We start from the raw sequence: 25037 nt of genomic DNA on the forward strand, positions 1-25037 counted from the left end.
ATTTATTGAGAAAGCTGTAATCTATCCAGCCGTGTGTCCGTGCCTATGGCTTTGTGTACAGTCATTGATCATGCCGTGAATCCAGAAACAAGAGATTTTACAGCGCAGATTCCCCCGGAGCTCCACATCCAGATGAAGCGCTGAATAGCATCCGAGCCGTTTTTTCTCCTGTGTTGTGAAAATGTTTGAACGAGACGCGGTGCTCTGCCTTTAGTTGATGCCTTTTACTGTACAAACAGTGTCTTTTTACACCCAAGTTGGGGCTGAGGTGACCGAGATTCCCGTTAACTGCGGATGTCCCTGACCAATTCAAGCGTCTTTCTGCTTAACGAGGTGGGTTGTTTTCAGCTTTTCTCTTCTTTCAGACCTCTTCGAGGTATAGTGACGAATGAATGAGAAGAAGGGGTTGGATACCAACATGCATGCGTCGTGTAGCCCCTCATCACTGTCCTTCAGACATAAACAAGCAGTCGCGGTAGAAGCAGCTCCTCGTTGGGATACCGATAATTAAATTAGGCTGGCTGACCTCACTGGGAATCTTTCACTTCGGAGTATAGGAGGCATGCGCTGGCACTGTCCGTCTGCCAACAGCAATTAGGGACAGATGAGCTGCAGTGGGATGTAAAATGTTCATGATAAACATTTGGAGCAAAATAAAATAATTGGTCAGCTGGAGCAACAGATGAAAACAATCATCCAGCGCTGTGGGACTGCCCATGCTTTCACTTTATCTTTCATTAGGCTATGACAGAAATGATTACAGTTTTGCTCCAGAATCATCTACGATAATTACATTTAGGTTATAATAATAATTTTCTCACATAGCAAACATGCAGTCAGAGTGATTAAACTGTTGTTATCTGAATGAGAAAAACACCTTTATATTCCACTCCTCCATATGACTGTACAGAGGAATCAATCCACTGTCACCAACAACTCTCTCCTTCATTCCTTTAATATCAGTACACGTGAGATTGATTTATACCTCCAGAATGACATCAGGAAAAGATTATTATTCACAAAAACTGTCTCAAGTGAAACAATGTCACTGTAAAGAAAACAGTTAAAGAGTATTTGGGAACACCAAGAGGGAAATTTAGAGTTGGACTGCCCTCTGTAACATTGTTGTGTGTAATCGATGATGTAGTTGTAAATACAGTATGTACATGATGTAATTCATCTAAATGACTCAGAATTGTAATCGCAGTATGTTTCCAAATGTAATAATTCTCTCTTGATAATGTGATCCATTGGTGAATAGAAAACAGAGAATTCATATGAAGAAAAGTGTGATGAAATAATAATGCAATTTTTAAAATGTATTTATATATTAGTTTTTTGTGTGTGTGTGTGTGTGTGTGTGTGTGTGTGTGTGTGTGTGTGTGTGTGTGTGTTATGATGGTTGCTGACTTGCTTGCTTAAGCCTGACCATTGTGATAGAACATTCCTTTGTGCTAAATACTTTTCTACTGTGACTTTTCTTATGTTGTGGAATTTTTAGATTAGATCAGCCGTAAATCTTTAGTGTGGGAGTATGTAAATTGTGTAGATTAGGAACAAAAACAGAGTGAGAACCCCCCCCCCCCCCCACACACTGTTGACGGACCCTTTAAAAGTTAAACTCAGACTGCCCACAGGACTCTCTCCATCCCACAGACGACACACGCACTCTGTGTGTGATCATTGAGCCTTCTCTGGCCAGACAATAAATACTCCAAAGACAAACTTCTTTTCTCAATGTTTCTTATTTCAGTATTCAGTATTATAGGACTCACTCGGTACCACTCTTTCCTGGAGGTCTGATTTATAGAAGATATAGATAGAGAGAACGATACTGTATTTTCCATAATGAACACAAATTGCTGAAGGTTGACACACTGTGGCTCCCCTGTGAGATAATCCGTGATCCAGGACACCTTTGGGGCGTCCATCTGCACCTCCATGATCTTGTTTCCCTCCCAGAGAGTCTGGACTGTGTTGAAGGTGCTTGAAAAGTCAAAGCACATGATTTGGACCGTGCTGCTAGCCTTGTCCAGCTGGGAAAAGGTCCTCTAGACGAGTTAGATGATTCGCTTCAGTGTGTGTTTGGTCGGCAAACTGCAGGGGGTCGATTCATTCTCTCTGCACGAGATTCATCCGGTGTGTGGTAAAAGTCTCTCCAGCGTCATGTTGGAGCAGGTTTTGCACTTCACATTAAACATCTATTAAAAAACAAGCAGCTAATGACTTTTACTGAGGTATGGGACACTTGGTTTAGAATGATATTGATAAAACACAAATTACTGAGTTCTTTGAAAAATGAACACAAAAATCTGACCTAATTTGTCAGATAGTTGATTTAAACAAATTTAGATTGTAGCATTAGACAGAAAGCAAGACTGGAGTTTGGTGCATTTGGTACAATTCAATTATTTCCATAGCAATAGCTTGCAGATTAAATTTGTGTTGTTGTTTGTTGTTGATAAATTTCACTTTGTAAATAATGAACTGCTCAGTGAGCTAACCAACAACCCACCAGCTATTACATAATGTGCATTTGTATGTGTGCTTTATCAGTACATAAAGTACACTGTCTGTGTGAAGAGCTGCTTGGTGACACTATCACTCACTTTACCGTCTGTTTACCTCCTCCCTCCTCTTGGTGTGCGCACTTCAAACAGGGATCAAGTCTGTGTTGGAACACATGCTGTACCTGCATGTCTGAACCCATCAAGTACCGTACAAACTCATGAAAGGATTTGGCAGCAGCCAGGTGTCATCTACCTCCACTCAAAAATCAAAATGCAGCATCCCTGGTACCTTAAAATAGCCCCTCATCCATAATGCACCAGCAGCAGCTCTGCCCACAGAGGCGCTTCTTATGGGACAGACTGACAGACATCTGCACTCAATGCTTGGGTGCAGCTCCTAAAGCTGCTCTCTCTCTTTTTCCTGCCTGTCTCGCGCTCACTGCAAAACACATGTGGAGTTTAACTTTCAAACCTTCATTCGTTCATGTTTTATTCACATCTACTGCTCATGCAGAAGTCAAACGACTCTCTCTCTTTCTCTCTCTCTCTCTCTCTCTCTCTCTCTCTCTCTCTCTCTCTCTCTCTCTCTCTCTCTCCCTCCTTCTTTTTCTCCTCCGCCTCACTGTTTCCTGCAACCTATCCTATGAATTATGAATCTCAGCTTTGCTGGAGATTTTCACATCAGCCATACTCATGGTTTTTATGCAGACTGGTCTGTCTTCAGATGCATGTTGTGGATCTCACACTCTATGTTACGCACAACTTTCTGCTCAGAAATTAAATCATGAAGTAGCTCTTCTTCTCTTGAAATGTTTAGTTGGTTTGGTAAGTTTTAATTTATTTGTATTTTTCTTACATCCACATCCATACATCACCATGACACATACTGTACACTTGGCAGCTGAGCAGGTGTCAGAGTACAGCCAACCATGACATCTACCAAACACACTCAGTGAACAGAGGGCTACACTGGGGACGCCTCCACATGTCGAACAGAGACAACTTACATGTCTCCCATATCCCCTCACCACCACCATACTTTCTCCAGTCTCTAAACTTTTGGATTTGTGACATGTTGAAATCCTTAGTGGCTGAAATAACAGTGTGATAGGACTGTAGAAATGGCTGATTTTCCTCTTTGAGATTTTGTCTTTGTGTTTGTAAGGTACAGACTATGGTTGAAGATGCTAGTGTCCACTTGCTTGTTTGTACTTTTGGTCTGGGCTTGATATGTTAGTTCCAATCAAGGGAAATCTTAATGATATTTTAGACAATAGAGAGCTTCCAACAGCTTCAACATGACATTGACTCCGTGCACAAAGCTATTTGCATAAATAGATTGTTTCCTGACTTTGACTGGCCTGCACAGACAGCTGATCTCAACACCATCAAACACTTTTTGGAATGCAAATTGTTGTAAGCCATGACCTTCACCCAACCACCATCAGCACTAATGTGCAGGTGGCCGAATGGATGCAAATGCAAATCTCTGCAGCATGGTTCCAAAATCATGTGGAAAGCCTTTGCAGAAGAGTTGAGGCGCCGTGTAATTGCCTGTGACTTTGGAAATAGATCAACAATCACATATGACTGTAATATTCAGTTGTCTACATACTTTTGTTCATAATGAGATTCTGGATCTGACAGTGTGCATTGATTTTGCATCACAAAAGCATTGAGAAGAGATTTTATCTTGTAAGATTCAATCCCATCCAACATAACAAGACCCAGTAATCGTGTTCACCACAGTGATGTTCTGTCGTGATGGAGTCCTGAATGAACTTCAGATGCGGTTGCGATACAGAGTCCCATTGGACAGCCAAAGTAGAGATGAAGGTAAGAGAGGGAAGCAGCAGAGAGGGTGGGAAGGATGATATGCAGAGCAGAGAGAGCCTCACTGACGTAGCAAAGGGTTGTGTACTGAGAGTGGTGGAGAATAAGAGAGGAGGGGGTTGTAGAGAAAGAGAGAAGGATAGACTGCTTACAAGCACGCTACAGTACACTTCAGTGTTACCCAAGAGAGAGAGCACACCATGACTGACTAGCAGAGAGACGGGGAGTGTGCTCTCCAACCTCCAACTGAGTAAGTACACTGCTACCTCTTCTGCATCTAATCTCTGCTGCAAATTGCATTGATGGGCCACGACAAACATGCTTTTTTGAGTAATACCTGATCAGATGGTGATAAAAGACGCAGGTTTGCTTTAAAGAAACAAGAAATCCTTTCAACTCTGCTATTGGAATTTTGAGTGAAAGTTTAAGAAATGTGAGTTGATGTATGCGGCTGTCAAAGTGGGGCATGGCTGAATTTTCATCTACATTTGGAGCGTTTTGAACAAATTTGATGTATATCCAAACTCCTTACCGTCAGCACTGACATTTCTGTGGAAAGTCTGAGTTACACTAAAGCAGAATATGGCATTTAGTGCAGTTGTGTGACAGAGGAGTCGTTGTGGGAAGCTGTGGGCATACTTGCAGGCGTTCATGCTTTCTCTGTAGGTGGGGGGAAGGAGTGCATTTGGGACCGCTAGGCTTCCTGTGTGGGGTCAATTAAATACTGCATGAGACAGAGCACTAAAAGCCTATCCCGTGAGGAGTGGAGTGCTTTCTGTATGTGTGTGTGTGTGTGTGTGTTTGTGTGCGTGCATGCATATGTGTGTGTGTGGGTGTTGGCGCATCAGTGTGCAATGCCTTGATTAAATTTGATGAACCAGCAATGTTGAGATGGCCAAAGATTCCAGTTCAGCTTCTGTTTGAGTTCCTGTTTAGAAACACTGCCTTTTTATTATGTTTTACTTATTAAAGACGTAAGGATGTATACTCTCTCTCACTTATTCATCTGTATGTTTGGCTGGTCCTATCTAGGACAACTCTCTAGTCTACCATTTTAAACATCTCCCGTTGATTCATCTGTCTTTCTTGGCTGTAACATCTGCATTCTGTGCACGCAAATTACTTTTATTTTGATAAACCAACCCTGTTTAGTCACAAAAAAAACTTTATGATTCAAACTTGAAAGAAAGCACGTTGTTTTTAGATGTAAAGCTGGAATGCGTGAATATGTAGGGCACCATTACATATTGATAAGTCTGACATTCCCTCAGTTAGCTCAGCCCCACTAGCCAAGACGCACCAATTAGGCCTAACTGAAACTTAAATCAGGTCAGCGTCTAACAAACACATCTGATTTAATGAAGGATGCAGCAGCACTGTGCCATTATGTTCTGTACTGTGGGCACACAGCTTTATGTGGGTTAGCTCCAGCCTCTCTGCACTTTGAAGCAGTTTGGTGAAGTCAGGTTGAGGGATCCCGGGGGAGATAAAAGCCTAAGTATGCACAGCGTAGCCTGCAAGGCCAAGTCGACAGTGGGGATGAAATATAGAGAATCCTGCATCCTGCTCCTCTTCCTCCACTAGCCATCTTCTCTTTCATCTGTACATTGACCTCACTGCATCAGTCACATTTCTCTTTGCGGTTGGCTGATACAAGATGTGTCCAATTGTTAAACCTCTGTACTGGCTGCTGTCACTGGGAGGACTTTGTGTGTTTGGTGAGAAAGCAGTTGCGTTGCGTGTGTTGAAATGCTTTGGAAGTGTTTATTTATAGGTTGCCAAGGGCTCATTACAGTCAAGGAGAAAGTATCCGGAGGCAACATGAGAGCAGGAGGAGGGTGGAGCTGCTCGGGACAGGAGGGAGTATCAATCTGGGTGGCTCTCCTATTGATCCACTCTGCCCTACTCTGGTTGCACTGGCTCCGGATGATCCACCTCTGCCTGTAATGCTGCCTCAGCTCCCACTGCACACAGATCGTAAGGTGCATCTTCACAAGTGAAAAGGTTGGAGACATGGACGCGTGACTGCAAAGCTTCTATGCTTAAATCTGCCTATTTGTTGAGGAAATCTGGAACTCTGTCCTCTCTGAAGTGCCCTTTCACAAGCCATTGAGTTCCCAGTTGGTGCAGAGCTTCTCAGCTGCTTACAGTAAAAGAGCGTGGTGGCACTGGGTGGCTCTGCGGTGCTCAGCAAGAAAATAAATAAAAGGGCTCAGTATCAAACCTAAAGACTTTTTTGCTATCAACTGAAATGTGTCTGTAGCAGAACCAGTATATAAGTATATGAGTATAGAAAACAGTCTTCTCTGATCTTTAATCAGATATTTAGTGCAAATTCTGCCTGGATTACATTTTATTGCCTAGACTAGATTGTAGATTAGATTGTACATTTAACATTTGAGAACGTTGGTTTCTTTTGTTAAACAAAAAAAAACCTTTGAAATAAAATATTGTGTTTATCCCTCAAAGTAAAGAATTGAGAGAAAGTATTATTAGCACCAAAACTCAGTTATTGTGTCGGTACTTGTTTCTAAAAAAAATAGCCATTCCTTCAAGATCATTAACTTGCGTGGTCATATTCCCCTTTTACCTCGATTGTGAAGGCCTGTGTAAACTTTGAAGGAAAGTGCTGAAAAAAGAATTATTATGAAGTACACCTGCATCACATTACCAGGAGGATTGAACAACACTAGATGTAATATCATCCTGTTAGAGAGAAGGAGAAAAAAAACATATCATTGCTGCAGAGACTGAATACATGCTGCAGACTGAGCAGAGAAAAACCTCAGTGGCTGTCTGTTCTTGTTCTCCATATAGGCACTTAGTTCACATTCAGATGGGCTATCTGGCATCAGTGAATATAGCTGAGCCAGTCTCAAATCTGCTTTGCTCTTTCTTGAGGGAATTCATCAAAACTCAGTGAACTTTGACAATCCTCCACTATCCTCTCCCCACTGCCAACACCAGTGTGTGATGTGAGGAGGGGAAGAAGAGGAGAAGAGAGCTATATTTAGACCGACTGAACAGCAAAAAATAACAAAAAAGAAAAGATTCTTCTGTTAATCTCGTCCTATTGTTCTAATGTAGTGGCTGTCTTCCTCCATCTGCCTTTTTCTTCTTTGTACCTCTGTTTTCTTCACACTCTTTCACCTTTTCCCCTTGTCTTTATCATTCTGTCTCCCTCTCTTTAATTCAAGTTAATGACCTTAAACAGCTAACACACAGGACATGATGCACATTTATAAAACTCAATGTCCCAGTGTTTAAATTATCTCTGTCTTGCTCCATCAATCTAATTTGCTATTCAGTTATATTTCCTTCTTTTTTTCTGTTTCTGGCTGTCTCTTTTTGTTTCTTGCGTCTTTGCTCCCGCTCCATCTTTGCATTCCTCTCCCGCTGTTTGAAAAGCTGTTACTCAATGGCTGCTTCATGCACGACACTAATGATGAAAATAGTCGCCCTATCTTCTCAGCTCCAGAGGCATCCGAGAATGCTCGTTGCTCTGACTAAAATAACATGTGTGTGCATGTGTTTGTATGCTGGCTTCCCTTTAATTTCAAAAAGCCATGTAGAAAAATAGCCCTGAGACATTTTTTTGCTGAAAGCCCTGGTGGAGTGCACTTAATTCTTAAGCAGCCAAAGTTGAATGAGGGTGAGAGAGTGCATGCTGCCAGCATAATGGATGCTAAAGTAGGGTCCTCTGTGCCTGAGGCAACCTGGAGAGAAGGCATGCTGAACCCGGCTTGCCAGGAACGACAATTCTTGTCTCCTACAATAGAGACCTCTCTGTTGGCTGATTAAGACATCTGATGGACTCTAGATGGCTGCTTGCTGACTCACCGCTGCATTTCTGTTCTGTAGGCTCATGCATCACCTTCCTGTCAGGAGGATGGTGCAGGGCAGGCAGACAGGCAGGCGGGCACAGCCCTTCCTCTCCTCTCCCTCTTTTCATTTCTCCATTCATGTCCTCTTCTCATTCTGTCTCCCGGGTCCTCGGCTAACTTCACACCTTTTTTGTAGCAGTCACCTTTAAAGGAAAAAGATGTCAGAGGAATGACAATTACAGACTCAGTTGTCTTTAGAAGTTCTATGTGAGCCAGTGAAAAATTATACTCTGCAGCGTGAGAGAAAACACCATACCGGCCAGGTTGATTTTATGTCACGTCTTCAGGCTCTCTTAAAGCAGAACATAAGAGAAATAAAAGGAATGTATTCATGTGATGCTGGAAAGGAATACGTGAAATTTGTGGCGTGGTGGAGCGACTCAGGGGAGAGGAGAGGAGAGGAGCGGAGAGGATGCATGAAACCAGAGAAAAGCTCCTTTTCTTGCGTGGATACTGGCTTGAAGCTGAAGAAACCCACTGTACTGTACCAGTATGCCAGCATGTACACACCAGTGCTGCAGTCAGGGCATCAATTTTGTATAGGAAATGGCTGTTGAAGCAGCGCAGCAAACGTCAGCTGTGAAGCACTTAGGCTGAGCGTGCCTCCCTCTCTCTCTCCCCCTGTAACCACGGGCTGAGGGGAGGAGGGTTCTGCCTTTTCTGTGCAATGGGGGAGAAGAGAGCGCTGGCAGCAGAATCATGTCTGCCTCCGACTCGAGCGCTACAGGACTCATCTGTAACAAGGTACGCTGTTGATGCTCCCCTCTTTGTTTAATCACTCTGCATGCAAACTCAGTCTCTTCATTCATGAGTCCCCTGTCTGTCTGCTCTGAGACGTCCTCTTTCTGTTTTTCTCTTCCCCTCCCCTCTCACTCTTGTCTCAGCAGAAGTCTATTCCTGTTCACTCACTTTGCCAGCATTTCCCCACTTCTCTCTTCTCTCCCTCTTTCTCGTCTTCTCTGGACATACAGTACAGCACACATACAGATTGCCACTCTCTATCTCTACTCTCTATAGGCTACTTTACAGCTTTACATTGAAGTTGTACCTCACTGGGAAGCCCATCTGTTGAATGTCATGGATTGTGACAGTTATTTTGTTTAAGTCTTATCTCCTGTATGAAGTCATTCTACTACTATCCGTCCACTGCAGCTCCGCAAGGAAATACTTTGTGTGGAAACACAAATACCTTTTTTTATTGAAAAAGTAAAGCCCTTCAAAAGCTTGCAATAAGCATGACAATTATGATTTTGATGTTGTTGATGAGGAGGATCTGTTTTCCATCTAGTTTCAGTATCTGTTCTGTTGGCTCGTCAGTGACAAGCATTGTAAAATCCTTATTTGGACTATTTAGGAAACAAAGGTACATGTATATATTTGGCTTTCACATTCACATAACTCTGACTGGGAAACAGTAAAGCTAATGAGTTGACATTCTACATAGTTATTAGCTATAATATGAGAATATCAGGCATTTATCACACAGCTGAAAGGCTCTCAAGAAAAGAGAGAATGAGTAATAGCAGCAGAGGCCTCATCATCTTGAGATTATGTAACTTCCCACAAATCTTTTACACATTTCACAACTCCCTGCCATTAAATTAAACCACCGACTTTTCTGTCACTCTTTGTATTAAAAGCTCAGACAGTTAATCTTTTAAAATAGGGGCATGTAATGTGAGTAGTGGGGTGAGAGGGAGCGACACACTATGGTGAGAAAAATCTTTACATATCAGGTGATGTTATCAATACAGTACAATGCCTACACTGCTGTCAGGAGTGGAGGCTGTGATAGCTATGAGAACATTATGATTCAAACATTTTATCCGTAATATCAGATTCCTTGCATCTGCAATTGAAACTCAAAAGCAAAAAACAAGACAGCGAAGAAAATCAGAGAATTTAGCTTGTTGGGAATGGCTGCAAAGTTACAGTAAGCAAAGCGGTGTGATGCTGTAACAAAGGATTTGGGGATCTGGACAGTAACAAAGATGAAAAGACTTGCCCTCCTGTGCTTAAAGTTTAAGGGAATGACTTAGTTTTCTATTATTGGTCTTTTTATTATTCATATGGGAATATTCAGTTTAGTCCATCAAATCTAAATTTGCAACATTATAGAACTGTGTTCAGTGTACAGCAGGTGAAGACAATGTATAGATATTTTGTGTTAAAGAGACTCTCTGCACTTCAGAATATCAATCCCCTTAATCCATCCATCTGCAGAGCTCCATGTGTGCTTTAATTAGGTTTTGTTTCTTCTGCTGGCAGTCTCTTCAGATTCTGCCCCACCTCTGGCAGTCTTTGATATTCAAATGAAATGCACAAACTCTGCGCTGGATTCAGCTAAAAACATTGGGTTTTTTTTGTGGCATGGGAAAAAGCAAAAGAGGGATGGAAATGGTGGGCAGGAGTAAAAAGACAGGTAGGGTAAAAAGGTAAGAGAAGGATGACGTTGTTGAGCTATATTTATCTTATGTGGGTGCTCCTGTCTGGTATGTGAGGAGGATTCCAGTCCTGCACCCAGCTGGGACTGCAGCCACCGGGGAAGAGCAGGATGCTGATGGAGTGAGAGGACAAATGTAGGATCTGGTGAGGTGAGCTTTGTGAGGACTTTATCTGCAGGCAAGTTTATATGTTCATTAAAGACGGCAGCAGGTTCTGAGGTTTTGTTATTTTTCATTACAGTGTTCCATAGAAAAGAGGCTGCTTTTGCTTTTGTGTTCAGAAATCGATGATTGCTTTCTTAAAGAGTAAGAGTTGTGCTACGTGGCAATAAACGTGCAATGCCTTTTTTGGATAATAAAAAAAAACGTTCCATTAGTTTTTTTTGTTTTTTTAAATCGAATAATGTATTATTATGTATGTCTGTTAAAGGAGCCCAGTCTACTGGAGGCTACTGAGGTGTCTTTTCCAGGAGTGACCTGGTTGACACGCTGGTTGTAAGCCTAAGTTACAATACATTAACAGTGACGTGCGTTGCGTTAAGTACAACATTTACAGACATGTTCGTTTTTGTAGAATTAGAGTTCTTTTATTTTGCTTCGCCGTGCGTCAACGTAAACCCAGTCCATTTGCTTACACCGACAATCGAACACACCATTTGCAAAATGACATCAAAAACTGTTACCGCCGCAGCGATCAAAACCCTTTGCCCTTCTGGGGTCAAACACCAGTGATTTCAGGACATATACCTGAGCCCAGGATGTTAGTACAGTGCCACATTTCTGGATATTTCCAACCCCATATTTGGCTCTTACATGTCCACTGAGTGAAAGGCAGTTAGAATACGTCTGCAACTGATTATCGTTCTTAAATGGCAGGTTGGTGGTGCAAACTCTCAGGAGATGCAGGGTTGCACCTAAACATAAATCAACTGTTGAAGAGGCAGCAGGAAGAGTTCAATGATTAATTGACGAAATAAACTTCATGTTGTACACGCTTGGCGCAAGTTCAAATCTGGTACACTAGACTTTTCAATAAAAAAATTCAACAAAGTCATGACATTTTAATATAGTGATTTGTGTACTAGAAAACACATTTTCCATTTTTTTCATGTTGATCAGCACAACTTTCCAACTAATGTATTTCAATCGGATGTATCTTTCGACTTTTGGGACAACATTACGCAACAAAACCACTTAGTAAGGTTTAGATAAAGACTCAAAAATAGTTTTGTGTTTGAAAGTCCTATATTTTGTTGGACCCATCCACCTCCCAACCCACCCACCATAAGTGGTCTTTGTCGATATTTGATACTATGTCACTACCTCTGACAGTTGTATAGTATTCATGTGTCCAATATTAATAAGGATCCAAATAGAGTAGACTTTCCATTTTAATTGTTTTTGTGCAGAGTGGCACGTAAAACAATTTGAAATTTTGGATTTACATTTTGTGACTATATCACAAACTGCTTTGAGACTGGGCCAATTAACACATTTTTTTTATTTTTTATTCTGTCATAAATTACATCTTGTGGATTCATTGATACGTAAACAAATTCAGAACACAAAATTTACTCAAAACATCAAATTAGAATTGATTTCTTTTGTGACACAACTCCTATACCACATCTTTGATGATACAGACCAATCTGGAGTCCAGAAAATGGATGGAAAGATGGATTTTGTAGCATGATCCTGCATTATCAGTACTCTTGTCAGAGTTGTGTATTAGTAGTTTTTTTTCTGGATCTTTGCCAAAATCTGGTGTGCCTGGCTGAGTGGATAAATAGACTACAAGCACTGTGCTGGTTGTTGGTGTTGTTGCAGTACTTACACTCATGTTCCCCTGAGACGGCTGCTTTGGAAAGCTACAGGAACTTACTTGTCATTGCTAGTGAAATCACATGGCTTCAGGAAAGGACAGGCAGGTTCGGAGACAGGTTGAACAAGGAGAAGGTAATGGGTGACACAAAAGGAGATGTAGGTTATCTGCTTGGACCTCCATCTGAGATACTTTTACATCTACTATAACATGAGTAATTCTAAGCAAACAGCTGCTACGGTGTTGTGGTTGCTTTATATGAAGGTAGATTTGTGTCTTTATTACGCAAACAAAAAAATATGTTTTGAAAGCAAATTTCTCGCACTGCAATCAAAAATTAAGTTTGTAAGTAAAAATATATAAACTGAGAATAAATTATTTGTTAGTTTTGCTTATGAAACTATAATTTTTGGTTGCAAAACAAAAACCTTTGCTTTCAAAATGAAAAGCTACGGTTTCAAAACCAAAAGCTACGGTTTCAAAACCAAAAGCTACGGTTTCAAAACCAAGACCAAAACGTAAAGCTACGAGTTGAGTTTGGACGTAGTGGGCGGGGCATACGCTGCTGAATGAGCCAGGAGTTTCTATTGGTGGATTCGACTTGGATCCCGGCATCTACTTCCACTGTAGAGGTTACTGTGATGAGCGGCATGGAGGTAAGTTGACATTATATTGCTCTGTTAGCACTTCATTTTGTTTTCATGTTGTTAGTGTCGTAGAGTCTCTTTTTTTAAAGAACGACATGAGGCGTTGTTGACATGAAGCTTCACTTTCTGCGTGCATGTAACGTAAGTCGAACCCACCAATAGAAACTCCTGGCTCATTCAGCAGCGTATGCCCCGCCCACTACGTCCAAACTCAACTCGTAGCTTTACGTTTTGGTTTTGGTTTTGAAACCGTAGCTTTTGGTTTTGAAACCGTAGCTTTTCGTTTTGAAAGCAAAGGTTTTTGTTTTGCAACCAAAAATTATAGTTTCATAAGCAAAACTAACAAATAATTTATTCTCAGTTTATATATTTTCACTTACAAACTTGATTTTTGATTGCAGTGCGAGAAATTTGCTTTCAAAACATATTTTTTTGTTTGCGTAATAAAGACACAAATCTACCTTCATACTTTATCTCCTCTCTGCTTGGACTGCAAAAGTTATTTCTCTCCACTCCCATCCTCCTTTCTTTCAGGGTTCAGCCGATTCCTACACTAGTCGACCCTCGGATTCCGACCTGTCCCTGGAGGAGGACCAGGAGGCGTCTCGGCGTGAAGCCGAGCGCCAGGCTCAGCTGCAGCTAGAGAGAGCCAAGGTGAGAAATGTCAATGCTCGTCTTTAAATTCACCTTCAGTTCCAGAGGAGCCATTTTTAAACAGCTGAGTCATGTGAAAACTCAGAGATTGCTCTACATAGACCAATTTAATCTTAGATTCATAAAGATCTACTGACTCTTGAAGCAATTTTGTGATTTTGGGCTGTATAAATAAAATGTATTTATCTTATCTATAGAACCAAAATTAATCTTCAGCCTAAAGATTAAAAGCAATGATACTATTGTCATATCTAAGTTGTATATTTTTTACTTTTTTGTCTGTTAACAGTCCAAACCAGTAGCATTTGCAGTGAAAGCCAATGTGAGTTACTGTGGGGCCCTTGATGAAGATTGTCCAGTCCAAGGTGCTGCTATTAACTTTGAATCAAAAGACTTCCTGCACATAAAAGAGGTGAGAGGCCTTCCGCATTAAGATTAGCGTGTTATATGCAAGATTTTTGTTACTAAACTTGATCCATGTCAACACATTTTGCAGCCTTACTACTGAGTCGTAAAAGGTGTGTTTCACTCTCGTGCAGAAATACAACAATGATTGGTGGATTGGTCGACTGGTGAAGGAAGGAGCAGACATCACTTTCATCCCGAGCCCAGTCAAACTGGAAGCCATGAGGATCAAACAAGAGCAGAAAGCAGCAGCAAGGTCAGAGGTCACACAGCTCTGATTGATCTCTGGCCGAATCCCAATGTCCCCTCTAAGACCTTAAATCCTGAACCCTCAGCGACTTAACTGACATCACCTGCTAAATGGTGGAGTGTGAGAGGCTGCAAGGGCTTGAACTGGTATAAATATGAATGGAACAGCACTTTGCTGCATCGTATCACATTACCAACAACATCATAACATTTAATGTAAAATGAATAAACCAGGTCTGTTATATAGTCCTCTGCTATCATGTGTTTTTATGTACCATCTTTAATACTTAATGTTTCTGTGTAAATGCAATATGCCAGGCTGAACACCCATGTGCCGTTCTCTTGTTTACCTTCTTTTTTTTTTACGTCTCCGGCCTCCACTGGGAACCCTGTGTTTAACACAACATTGCTATGAATTGTGGGTAATTCCCAAAGGCAAAGTCTACAGAAATACAGACTTACAGAAAGTGGTCATAAAGGGCTCAAAATGTCTTCACAAAAGCCTTCAAACACACAACGATTTGACAGTGGGACAGCCCTAAGCCCTCACGGACTTTGCGGGAACTTGCATAAAAGTCCATGACTCCGTGAGCGAGGAGATTGGGATTGGGCCTCTGTTATCACTCTTCTACTTGACTTTGTATCGGTCTTTCTGTCTCTCTGCCTTGCCCTAATTTCACCAGCTAACTGTCTCACACACTCTTTGAAACTTGTTTATTTTTTGGTTTTGACGTAACTAGTTCTTGCTCATATGTTGCTCTGTTTGGGAAGTCATTCTTTCTAAATTGCCTCCTGAGGGGATTCTCGCATAATGAAGCTTTGCATTATGTTGCTCCACAGGAAAGGAGGGAACGCTTCATCTGGAGGCTGGAGGTCCACCCCGCCATCTGCAGGTAAGTGGGACTGCATGAGACTGCTGCTGTGTCTGTCTGCTCTGCCTCACAGGGTCAGATTTACATACAGGGCTACTACTGGGCTAAAAGGTTCACTCTTAGAAGAAATGTGTGTGTTTGACTTTGGAAACATAGTTTGTTAGTTTCCCTCCAAAATGTACACACAAATTAAGAAAGGATACTTTTTTGAAGGGCCACAATGTAACTGTACTTTTCTACTCTTAGGGAGCTCTGAAAGTGAAATATTTTCTCCTAAAGGAATTACTTATTGCCACTTATTAGCTTTTATCCTCCTTGTTTAATGATCGTTTTGTTTATTCTGAAAGCCAAACAGAAGCAGAAACAGGTATGTTTTCCATTGGGCCTCTTCCTTATTAATTATTTAAGAACACCATCAATTATACTGCTACACTTGATGCATTTTTATGGCTCTGTACATGCAGAGCAGCTACTATTTGTTAGCAAAATGCATGTGTTATTACAGTAAATTCACTTCAACATGTTATATATATTCCACCTCCAAACCCTGTCTGTGCTTGTGGCATGTGCAGACTGAACATGTTCCTCCGTATGATGTGGTCCCTTCTATGCGGCCAGTGGTGTTGGTGGGGCCTTCGCTGAAAGGCTATGAGGTGAGACAACCTTTAAAACTGCTTTTCCGTTTGGTTCTGGTTATTCAAGTCTTGTCTTGTGTTTGGAGTAATTACAAGGATGTTGTCGGAAATGGAGCAGCTGCATTGGAGCATATTGCTGTCAGCCACTGTGTCTCTTTTCATACTGCTATTCATAGACTGTACATCTGGCTTTAAGTCACTGACCAAGTAAAAATACCACACATCTGGAGCTTATAACATCTGAAAAATGGGTATTTTCTTACTGTAGACCACTTCATACCACTAAATTGATTACTTTTAGGCTATATTCTTGTGTTTTAGCATGGCTCAAGGGATGGCAATGTGGGTCAGTCAGCCCTCCACTTTGGTTCAGATTGAAATATCTATCAGATAGATGAAATGCCATGAAATCCATGGTGACAGTAAATCCTACTGACTTTGGTGGTCCCCTCACATTCATGGTTCTTTTTACTCTAGCGCCAACCTCAGGTCAACATTTTAATTTGTCTAGTACTTTGGTTTAAGACCAAACAATCATATATATAATAATATCAATTTTGATATTAGCATTTAGTTCAAAGCACTGCTGTGAATAAGTACATCCTCACAGAGCCACTAGCATGTAGTCTTTTTTTGTTGTTATTAAAACAAATAAGCATTATTAACTTCATGCTGTGGTAATTTAAGATTATTATTATTATTTATTTTAATAGACTTTGATTACAATTATTACCAGCCAAATATGTGACATGGCTCAGTTGCTGGTCTTTTCTTTGTGCACCTATTATTGTTTGTTCCAGTTTAATCTGAACTGTATTGTCTGGTCCAGTAAGGGGAATCACTCTCGCCTCCATTATCCCATTAACACTGATACTAAACACCACAGTAACATCCTGATGAAATTACAGCACACACAACAGGAATCTTAGATCCATTTTGAGTGATGCAGGACAGCATGCATGCCCCTTTACATTAGCTACTGTCTGTGATAGTCTCCTGAACTCTCTGTAACACATATGGGATGAGATGAATGAAAACACATCACATTTAAACTCGATTAATCTTAGAAAATGACAATTTTGAATGAATCTGCGGAGGAATATGCTGAAATGTGAGGCGTGTAATTGAACACAATGTCTCTGTGCTTCGACATTTTTGCTCTGCCCCACTCTCTCCTCTGTGATTGTGCAGGCTGTGTGCCAAGCCGTTTGCTTTGTGTGTGTGTGAAATATTTATGCATCACTCTGGTGATGTGCTTTGGGGATGCTCCAGTGGTGAACGCCAGCCTGCCTCCCTTTCTCTTCCACTCTCATTCTCTTTTTCTCTGCTTTTTCTCTCTTGTGCATAGTATTATTTTCGGTTGCTCAACATTGTTCTCTCTCTCTCTCTCTCTCTCTCTCTCTCTCTCTCTCTCTCTCTCTCTCTCTTTCTTTCCTCCCCCCTCTCATTTCCGTTCCTCCATGTCTCTGTCACATCACGGACACCACTGTACACTTCATTCCTTATCCTGAAGGCCATCCATTTTTCAGGATTGTTTGAAAATAGACTGCTAGACTTCACTGATGTGCACTGTGAGGAACACAGTGCACATGCAAACACACTCTTTCTCTCCATGTCACCCCGAGATATCCCTTACCCATATAATGGAAAACTATAAGCTCTGCTTATCTAATATTGTTTTTCGACACAAAAAAATGCAAGACTCTATGAATCTGCAAATATTGTTAATTTCAAAAGTCTAGCTACTGGAAAAGGGATGTCTCTTACTTCACCAGTAAGTTAATTCTCAGTGTGTGATCATTAGGGGCTGTAGTTTCCACAGCACACCTAGTAAATTACATTTAAAGAGGCAAATTCCCTCTCATTCGTGTGTCCTCTGTGGGACCCCAATTCAAAAGGTTTGCAAGTTAAGAAAGTTGCAGTTTGTAATGGGTTTGTTGTAGTACCATTTAGTTTTGTGTGAGCTGAAACCACTCACATCTCTTGTCTCTTACAATGTAAGTCACCAACACGGCTTTTAGCTGTCTTGATAGCTAGCTAGGAAACTTCACCATACTCAATGCACAAATGGAACATGATCTTACCTGATGTAAGCAATGATGTAAGATGTGAGCAAGACTCGTAACTTGTACATAATTTTTTCCAAAATAAGGTACCATGGTGGGGGGCAGGACTTCGCATCTCTAATGAACCATGACTGGCTCCAGACCATGTAGACTAGTTATCTGTAGAGTCTACGGTTAAGTCACATATCCTACTGCTACATCCATGTGTAAAAGTGAGAAAACAGCCTTGTAGTGTCAAACTCTGCACATCATCCTGTACAGTGAAGCTTACACATCCAAGTGAAGAACCAACAAGCAAATCACATTTCTGAGGAGGACTTGGTGTCTTGATGCTCCTTTCTATCTGTGCTGACTCACTTCATTTTTCCTCATGAGGAATGTAATTGTTTTAACACTGAAAGACCATCATTACTCTGATATGGTCTTTTCTGTCCAATTGTGCTTAATAGTGTGTGTTCTCATGTGACTGCATGTTAACTATATAATTGTTTTGGCCAGATGTTTCTTGTAAAAGACAAAATATTAATATCACAAATATTAGTTCTGCCTAACACTCGACAATCAAGACGACACTTTACATTAGGCCCATGTTTAGTATTCTTACGCCTCATACAAACATTTGATACTTATAACACTATAATGTGGTTGTAAGCAGATATAAGTGACGAAAAAAGTAAAGACTATATGACTCCTCCTGTGGGCACATACGTCGAGGCTGGTAAATGCTAAATAAGTGGACTTGAACTAAAGTGTGACTAAAATCAAATGTGAATAAGAAATATATGTAATAATGTCAGGCTAATTGTGTGTGCATAGGTATATATTTCATAACATCAGTCTCTCTTAACTTCTCTCCCCTCTTCCTTATCTGTTTCCTAGGTAACAGACATGATGCAGAAAGCCTTGTTTGACTTCCTAAAGCACAGATTTGATGGCAGGTGGGTACGTCTGTCTGTGTAGCTCTTCTATAGCTGCAGCTCGGTGTACAGTAACACTGTGACCGAGCTGCAGAGCTGTTCGTGGGATTCTGCCTATCGCGTTTCATGGTCGATAGGACACATGGTGATGATGATTTATTTTTAGTTGCAGGAGTGTACAAGTTCATCTCATCTTTTGAAATGGAACAGTTGTGGATGTGATGTGATAAGACGCTTCTTCTTTAGGATCTCTATTACACGGGTGACTGCTGATCTATCACTGGCAAAGCGCTCGGTGCTGAACAAGAAGGCCATAATGGAGAGATCCAACACACGCTCCAGTCTGGGTGAGTGCGAGAAAGTTGTCTGTGATCTTTTGTTGCTAAATAAAGATTAATACCTGCTAAGAATAGATATGTCCTCTTTCTTTAAAGTTAAGTTTGTACTCAACTCAAGTAAGTGATCTCATACAACTCCACGTCTTTCTTTGGTTTGTTGACAGCTGAGGTCCAGAGTGAGATAGAGAGGATCTTTGAGCTGGCCAAGTCTCTCCAGCTGGTTGTCCTGGATGCAGACACCATCAATCACCCAGCACAGCTACTCAAAACTTCTCTGGCTCCCATCATTGTCTACGTCAAAGTCTCCTCGCCTAAAGTAGAGCACCCTCCCAAATATTTATATACAGTATATATATATATATATATATATATATATATATATATATATATATATATATATATATATATATATATACATTTAATAATTCGTTTTTTGTTGTTAATTCGAGCAACTCAAAACATTTGCTGGTTCCAACTTCTCCAATGTGAGGATTTGCTGCTTTTCTCTGTTTTATGTCACTGTAAACTGAATGTATTTGGGTTTTACACCTTTTTCGTCAGACAAAACAAGATATTTCAAAGTCACATTGGATTCTCAGAACTCAGTATTCTTTGTTGTGTTACACTTTGACCACACAGCTAAAATGGTTTTGAAAACTTCTCCACATTAAAATGAGATTGAAAGAGCGAAGTCTATGTTTAAATTTCATGATGCACTGGCTTCGGACGGCTAAATAAAAGAAGAACATTTTGAGAAATTAAATTAGAACCGTGCATTTGATAACCACCATTTCTTGGATTTGTCTTTTTTCAAACGGCTTGACTCTCTTTGTCTCTTGCTCATCTCACAGGTCCTCCAGAGGCTGATCAAATCTCGAGGAAAGTCACAAAGCAAACACCTCAACGTCCAGATGATGGCAGGGGACAAGCTAGCACAGTGTCCACCTGTATGTCACTCTGCCTCTATAAATATATAATTAAAACACTCAGAAAAGGATTTTTGCAAAAAGAGCTGACATGCATATAGTGATCTTTTATGGACACTGAGTGATGTAACTCTCATATTCCTATCTTTGACTCATTAGGAGATGTTTGATGTCATCCTGGATGAGAATCAGCTGGAGGATGCATGTGAACATCTTGCAGAGTACCTGGACATTTACTGGCGTGCTACTCATCTCCCCTGTTCTGCCCCTGTTAACCCCTTACTGGACCAAAGTGTGATCACCCCACCCTCAGCTAACTCCAGCCAACAAGTAAGACAAACACACAACTGCTGCTTTTATTAACGTTTTGGCAGCATTATTAATCACAACTTTTCTCCCTTCTTTGTGTTTTCTTTAGTTTTCTGAGACTCAAGAGTTGATAGAATGATCACCACCACAGACATAGGTGAGATAGAACAGTGTTTTTCTGTCTTACTCTTGTGAGCTTTACTCTTTTGCAACTAATTTCTGGTAGTGTTTCCTCTCGTGAAATGTTCCCATTGCTCCACTGCAGGAAGCCTGTGCTGTCGGCCGGGGTCAGACTAGGAGGTCATAGAGCACAGGGACCAGGGCGCCACCAGGGGGCAGCAGCAGCCCTCATCTCTCCAAAGCCAGCCAGCACCTTCTCTGGCCACACCTGGGGTGAAGAAGAGAGAGAGAGAGAGAGAGAGAGAGAGAGAGAGAGAGAGAGAGAGAGAGAGAGAGAGAGAGAGAGAGGCTGGTGAGCTGGAGGAAGAGGAGACAAAAAAAAGGGAGAGGAGCAGGAGGGGGAGGAAGATTCAAGAGAGGAGCCTCCACCTCACTGCTGCCCCCTCGGGAAGAGCTCCCTGCTCCCACCGCCACGTGACAACTCAGGGCCGCTTTCTACAGCTGCACGCCTACTGGTAACAAAAACCAGTACAGTAGTGCAGTCACTGCACACCACCTCCCCTCACATTTCCTCCCACCCTGACCTTGTTCCCAACTCCGTGCTTTCACACTGGAAGTCACATTTCCCACCTGGCGACGCTGAGCCAGCCCATGTGTGATCAGACCCCCAGAAGTGGCTGTCCCAGACACACATGGGCTAATTCAGCTCTCATTGTAGACAAATTACACACCTGTGAAGGCAGAGTATGTTAGCATACAGAACTGTAGCATAGCAACGCTATCAGTATAACTTAAAATACAAACATGAGTAGCTTCCCAGGGTTCTTTCTCTGATAACCTGGCTTCCCCCTCTGGCCAAAGAGTGCAGAGAGTGACATAAAACCAAGTCTGTATGTCCTCCAACTCTACAGAAGTCTGTCAGTTGTCATTCCAGTTCAACCAAATGTTTCCTCAAAGACACAATTGTTTCTAGCAGAGTCAACATGGTCTCCCAAGGAAAAGGAAAACTTGCTTTTTCTCCTTGGTTATCCAGTAGCCTTTTTAAAGTGTTCTTTATTCACAATTATTTTTTACAGCAACTATCTATACTACTATTTATAATTAATATCTTGGCTCTCGGTATAGCTCACATATCTGTACGCAACAGTGATGCAAAGCTCATGCATGACAAGCACATACTTGCACATCAACAGACTATATGCATCTTTTGTCACAGCTGTGAATGTATAAATGCTGGAAGAATTATTTACAATAACTGTGGTTTGTTTGCAGACATTTAGGGGCAAATTCGATAACCTTTGATATCAACCCGAAACTGTGGTTTTTATCAAATATGATTTTTTTGAAATTAGTTTAAATTATTCTTTCTGAAACAATTTGACAAACCTGGACATATCATTTGAAGCATAACCAGATATTAGGAGATTCACTGATATTTAACATGTGTAGGTTACTCCAAAAAAAGGACAGATGCATTGCTCCAGTCTCAGGCTGGTACTTATCACCGATACCAAACTGCCGCTGATGATGGTTGACTGTTCTTTTTTTGCAGAAACCATACTCTTATAACCAGATGTTGTACATTATGTTTTTAAACCAATAATTACCATTGTCTGTTTAATATATTTTATTTCTTCAAAATGACAATGTGCTTGATTGTGCGAGATTAAACAAACACATCATGTCTTGTTCTTTAGGTTTCCAAGTGGACTGCAAAACATAAAAAACACCTAAATTAGTAGCTTTACTGTATGATTTCCAAAGACAATAGATATATAAATTAATAACACAATTAAATGTTACCTCAGCATGTAATTCTGGTGAATATTAGCACAAAAATAAACCACCACAAACTACACAGTCAGGGATATATCTTCTTTTCTTTCTTTTTTTTACCACATCAGTGGTGTCATTTACATTTCACACTTCACTGCTACTCAGTTGTGTATTAGTAACTGAAGAAGTGTGGACTGTATCAATGTTCCTAATAAGCCCAGTAAATTATCTCTTGGCATTAACAGCTAAAATAAGCATGTGTATAGCAGGCCTTTATATAAGTATATGGAGGGGGACCTCTGGTGGTATAGTTAAGTTATGCTTGTATCCACTGCTTGTTTCTCTTTTTTGCAAAGAAACTGACAGTTATAAATGACATACGCTACCACATAAATTAGGAACATGTACAACTTCTAGTCATGAGACTAGTTAAATAAATGTCTTTGCTGCAAATCCTAAAAGCTTCATCCAAACTTTGCAAAGCCAGAAATTGTCTCTTTTGTGCTTATATAATCTATCTAATCATCTTACACATAGTACAGCACTCACAAGAATGAATGCATCTCAATAATTCACTGAGATTCTCGACATTGATGCAACCGCTTTTACCATCTAAAACTCTAGAATTCAGCTAACATACCACATGTGTAAATAATCAACTGTATGCGCATGACATATTGTATTCCTGTTTCATCAGAAGGGCTTTTTAGGACCATCCTCACATGAGCCATTTACTCTTCAGAGTAAATCAACTTGACCTACATAAGCAGTCACATGCATCAAGGCTTAATTGTACATACTGTATATTCAATATGCAGATATTATCATTATTATTATTATCAAATTGCACAGAAACAACACAATGCTTACAGGAAGTAGAAGGGTTTTAGTCACAGTACACAATTCTATACTCAACACCTCAGAAAGCATGTGTTTATATATGTCTTTTGCTCTCTTTTTACAATGATGCACTGCAGTTATTTAGAACCACCGTAAAGTTTGCTGACACCCACATTCATTTCTGAAGGACCAGGTTTGAGATACATAACTTCTACTTGATGAAACACAGAGAACACAGTATCTTCTTTTGCTCAAAAAAATAAATATCAGCTCCCTCTATTTGCTTAATTTTTATTGCAGGAAATTTCTACGAAAGGTGAATTATTCTTTAGGCGTCCAAAGCACAATTTTTTACAATTATTTTCCTTTACGCTTCACTCGCCTAAATTCTGTATGCAATACAAAGTCTAGCATTGACGAGACACTATAGCTGAGACTATCAAGGTATCTCCTCAGTTATGATGGGGTATAATTGCACTACTATCATTTATATGTCTGCTTTACGATGCAATAAATGCACTAAACGCTATGCTGTACCCACCTCCAATTATGAAAAAGTTGTCGATGATGATGTCAACATTTCACCTGGTTTCTGCCAAGCCGAAAATACAAATGATATCCAACAGTGTCTGATGATGATGTGTACAGGGTGCAACTTTTGTCTATAGCACATTTGAAAGAGGGGTTGAATAAAACACAACAACATTTAAGTAACATTTCTGTTTGTGGTGTTTTTATTTCTACATGGTGACTCATAACCACCAGCAGAGGGCAGAAGTGGCATGTATGTCAATGACATTGCCCCCATGCACAAAGCAGGTCTATAATAAAAACGTTGTCCCAGTATGGTGTTGTAGAATTTGACTTGTCTGCACAGAGTCCTAAACTCAACCCCATTCAATACCTTTGGGATGAACTTGAACGCCGACTGTGATCCAGACCTTCTCGCTCAGCAACAGTGCCCGACCTCACTCGTGCTTTTGTGGCTGAATGGGAGCAAATCCCTGCAGTCAGGTTTCAAAATTACGTTTAAAGCCCTAGAAGAGTGAAAGCAATAAGGTATGTCAATGTTTGGAATGAGATGTTTAGCATTAATAAAAATGAGTGTGATGTTTGGAGAGTCCACATACTTCTGGCCTCGGCAAAGCTAAACTGGGATGTTGTGTTGGTGCCGCACAACTTTATCAATTTAGATGACAAGGAGAGGTTAGAAATAACCGAACTCGTACGAGAACTGAGGACCTGTGACATGTTTCAAGTCTCTTTAATCAGTCCAAACATGCTACTTCAATCTGCTCAAGTTATTCATTACTGCACACGTGTGCCACTCATTCAGATTCAGCTTGCGTTCTATTTCCTACAGAGATCCATGATATTACCACCTCTATCTGGACATGATCATCATTTATCATCTGTCTACTCGTAATACCACGTTTCATCCTTTGGTAGCCTGATATCACTTCAGTCTTTGGTTGATCTCACATGAGTTGTTCTGAATTGCTGCTACGTGTCTAAGTCTCGAATAGTGAAAGTCATGCTACAAATCCAGGATAACAACACCATCTGATGATGAGTTTGTGGCAGGAAAATAAGGAAGTTTCCCACTTCGTATTTCTAACTGTCTGAGAATCTTGTGAGAAAAATAATGACTCAGCTTTTGTCTGTTTTCCTGAAGGCCATGTGTAAGCTACTATCACTCTCTCATTATGTTGATGATAATTACCATCACTGTCACCAAATATATAGAGGTGTGATGGTGTAAGGCGTCAATGCTTCAACCTGCCAGAAGT

General features: G+C 40.7%; 1 protein-coding gene across 1 annotated transcript; it reads left to right on the forward strand.

The window, feature by feature from the left end:
• Window positions 1-273: 273 nt before the first annotated feature.
• On the forward strand, window positions 274-23945 carry cacnb3b (calcium channel, voltage-dependent, beta 3b). Its single transcript, XM_068733383.1, has 14 exons — window positions 274-333; window positions 13675-13794; window positions 14084-14206; window positions 14334-14455; window positions 15289-15341; window positions 15668-15687; window positions 15893-15973; window positions 18901-18959; window positions 19185-19285; window positions 19441-19592; window positions 20128-20223; window positions 20362-20532; window positions 20621-20668; window positions 20777-23945. The coding sequence occupies exons 1-13, from the start codon at window positions 295-297 to the stop codon at window positions 20648-20650; spliced, it is 1167 nt and encodes a 388-aa protein (XP_068589484.1). The 5' UTR covers window positions 274-294; the 3' UTR covers window positions 20651-20668; window positions 20777-23945.
• Window positions 23946-25037: the final 1092 nt, after the last annotated feature.

Source organism: Cebidichthys violaceus, unplaced genomic scaffold, assembly GCF_023349555.1.
Source record: "Cebidichthys violaceus isolate CVI_PGR_0920_01 unplaced genomic scaffold, fCebVio1.0.p SCAF_6, whole genome shotgun sequence".
Taxonomy (NCBI): domain Eukaryota; kingdom Metazoa; phylum Chordata; class Actinopteri; order Perciformes; family Stichaeidae; genus Cebidichthys; species Cebidichthys violaceus.

Excerpts from the sequence above, each read along its gene's own strand:
- cacnb3b (XM_068733383.1), top strand. The coding sequence starts at position 295 with ATGTCCCTGACCAATTCAAGCGTCTTTCTGCTTAACGAG. Across the intron at positions 15,688-15,892 it reads CCAAACAGAAGCAGAAACAG|ACTGAACATGTTCCTCCGTA; the intron begins GTATGTTTTCCA and ends TGGCATGTGCAG. Across the intron at positions 19,286-19,440 it reads CAACACACGCTCCAGTCTGG|CTGAGGTCCAGAGTGAGATA; the intron begins GTGAGTGCGAGA and ends GTTTGTTGACAG.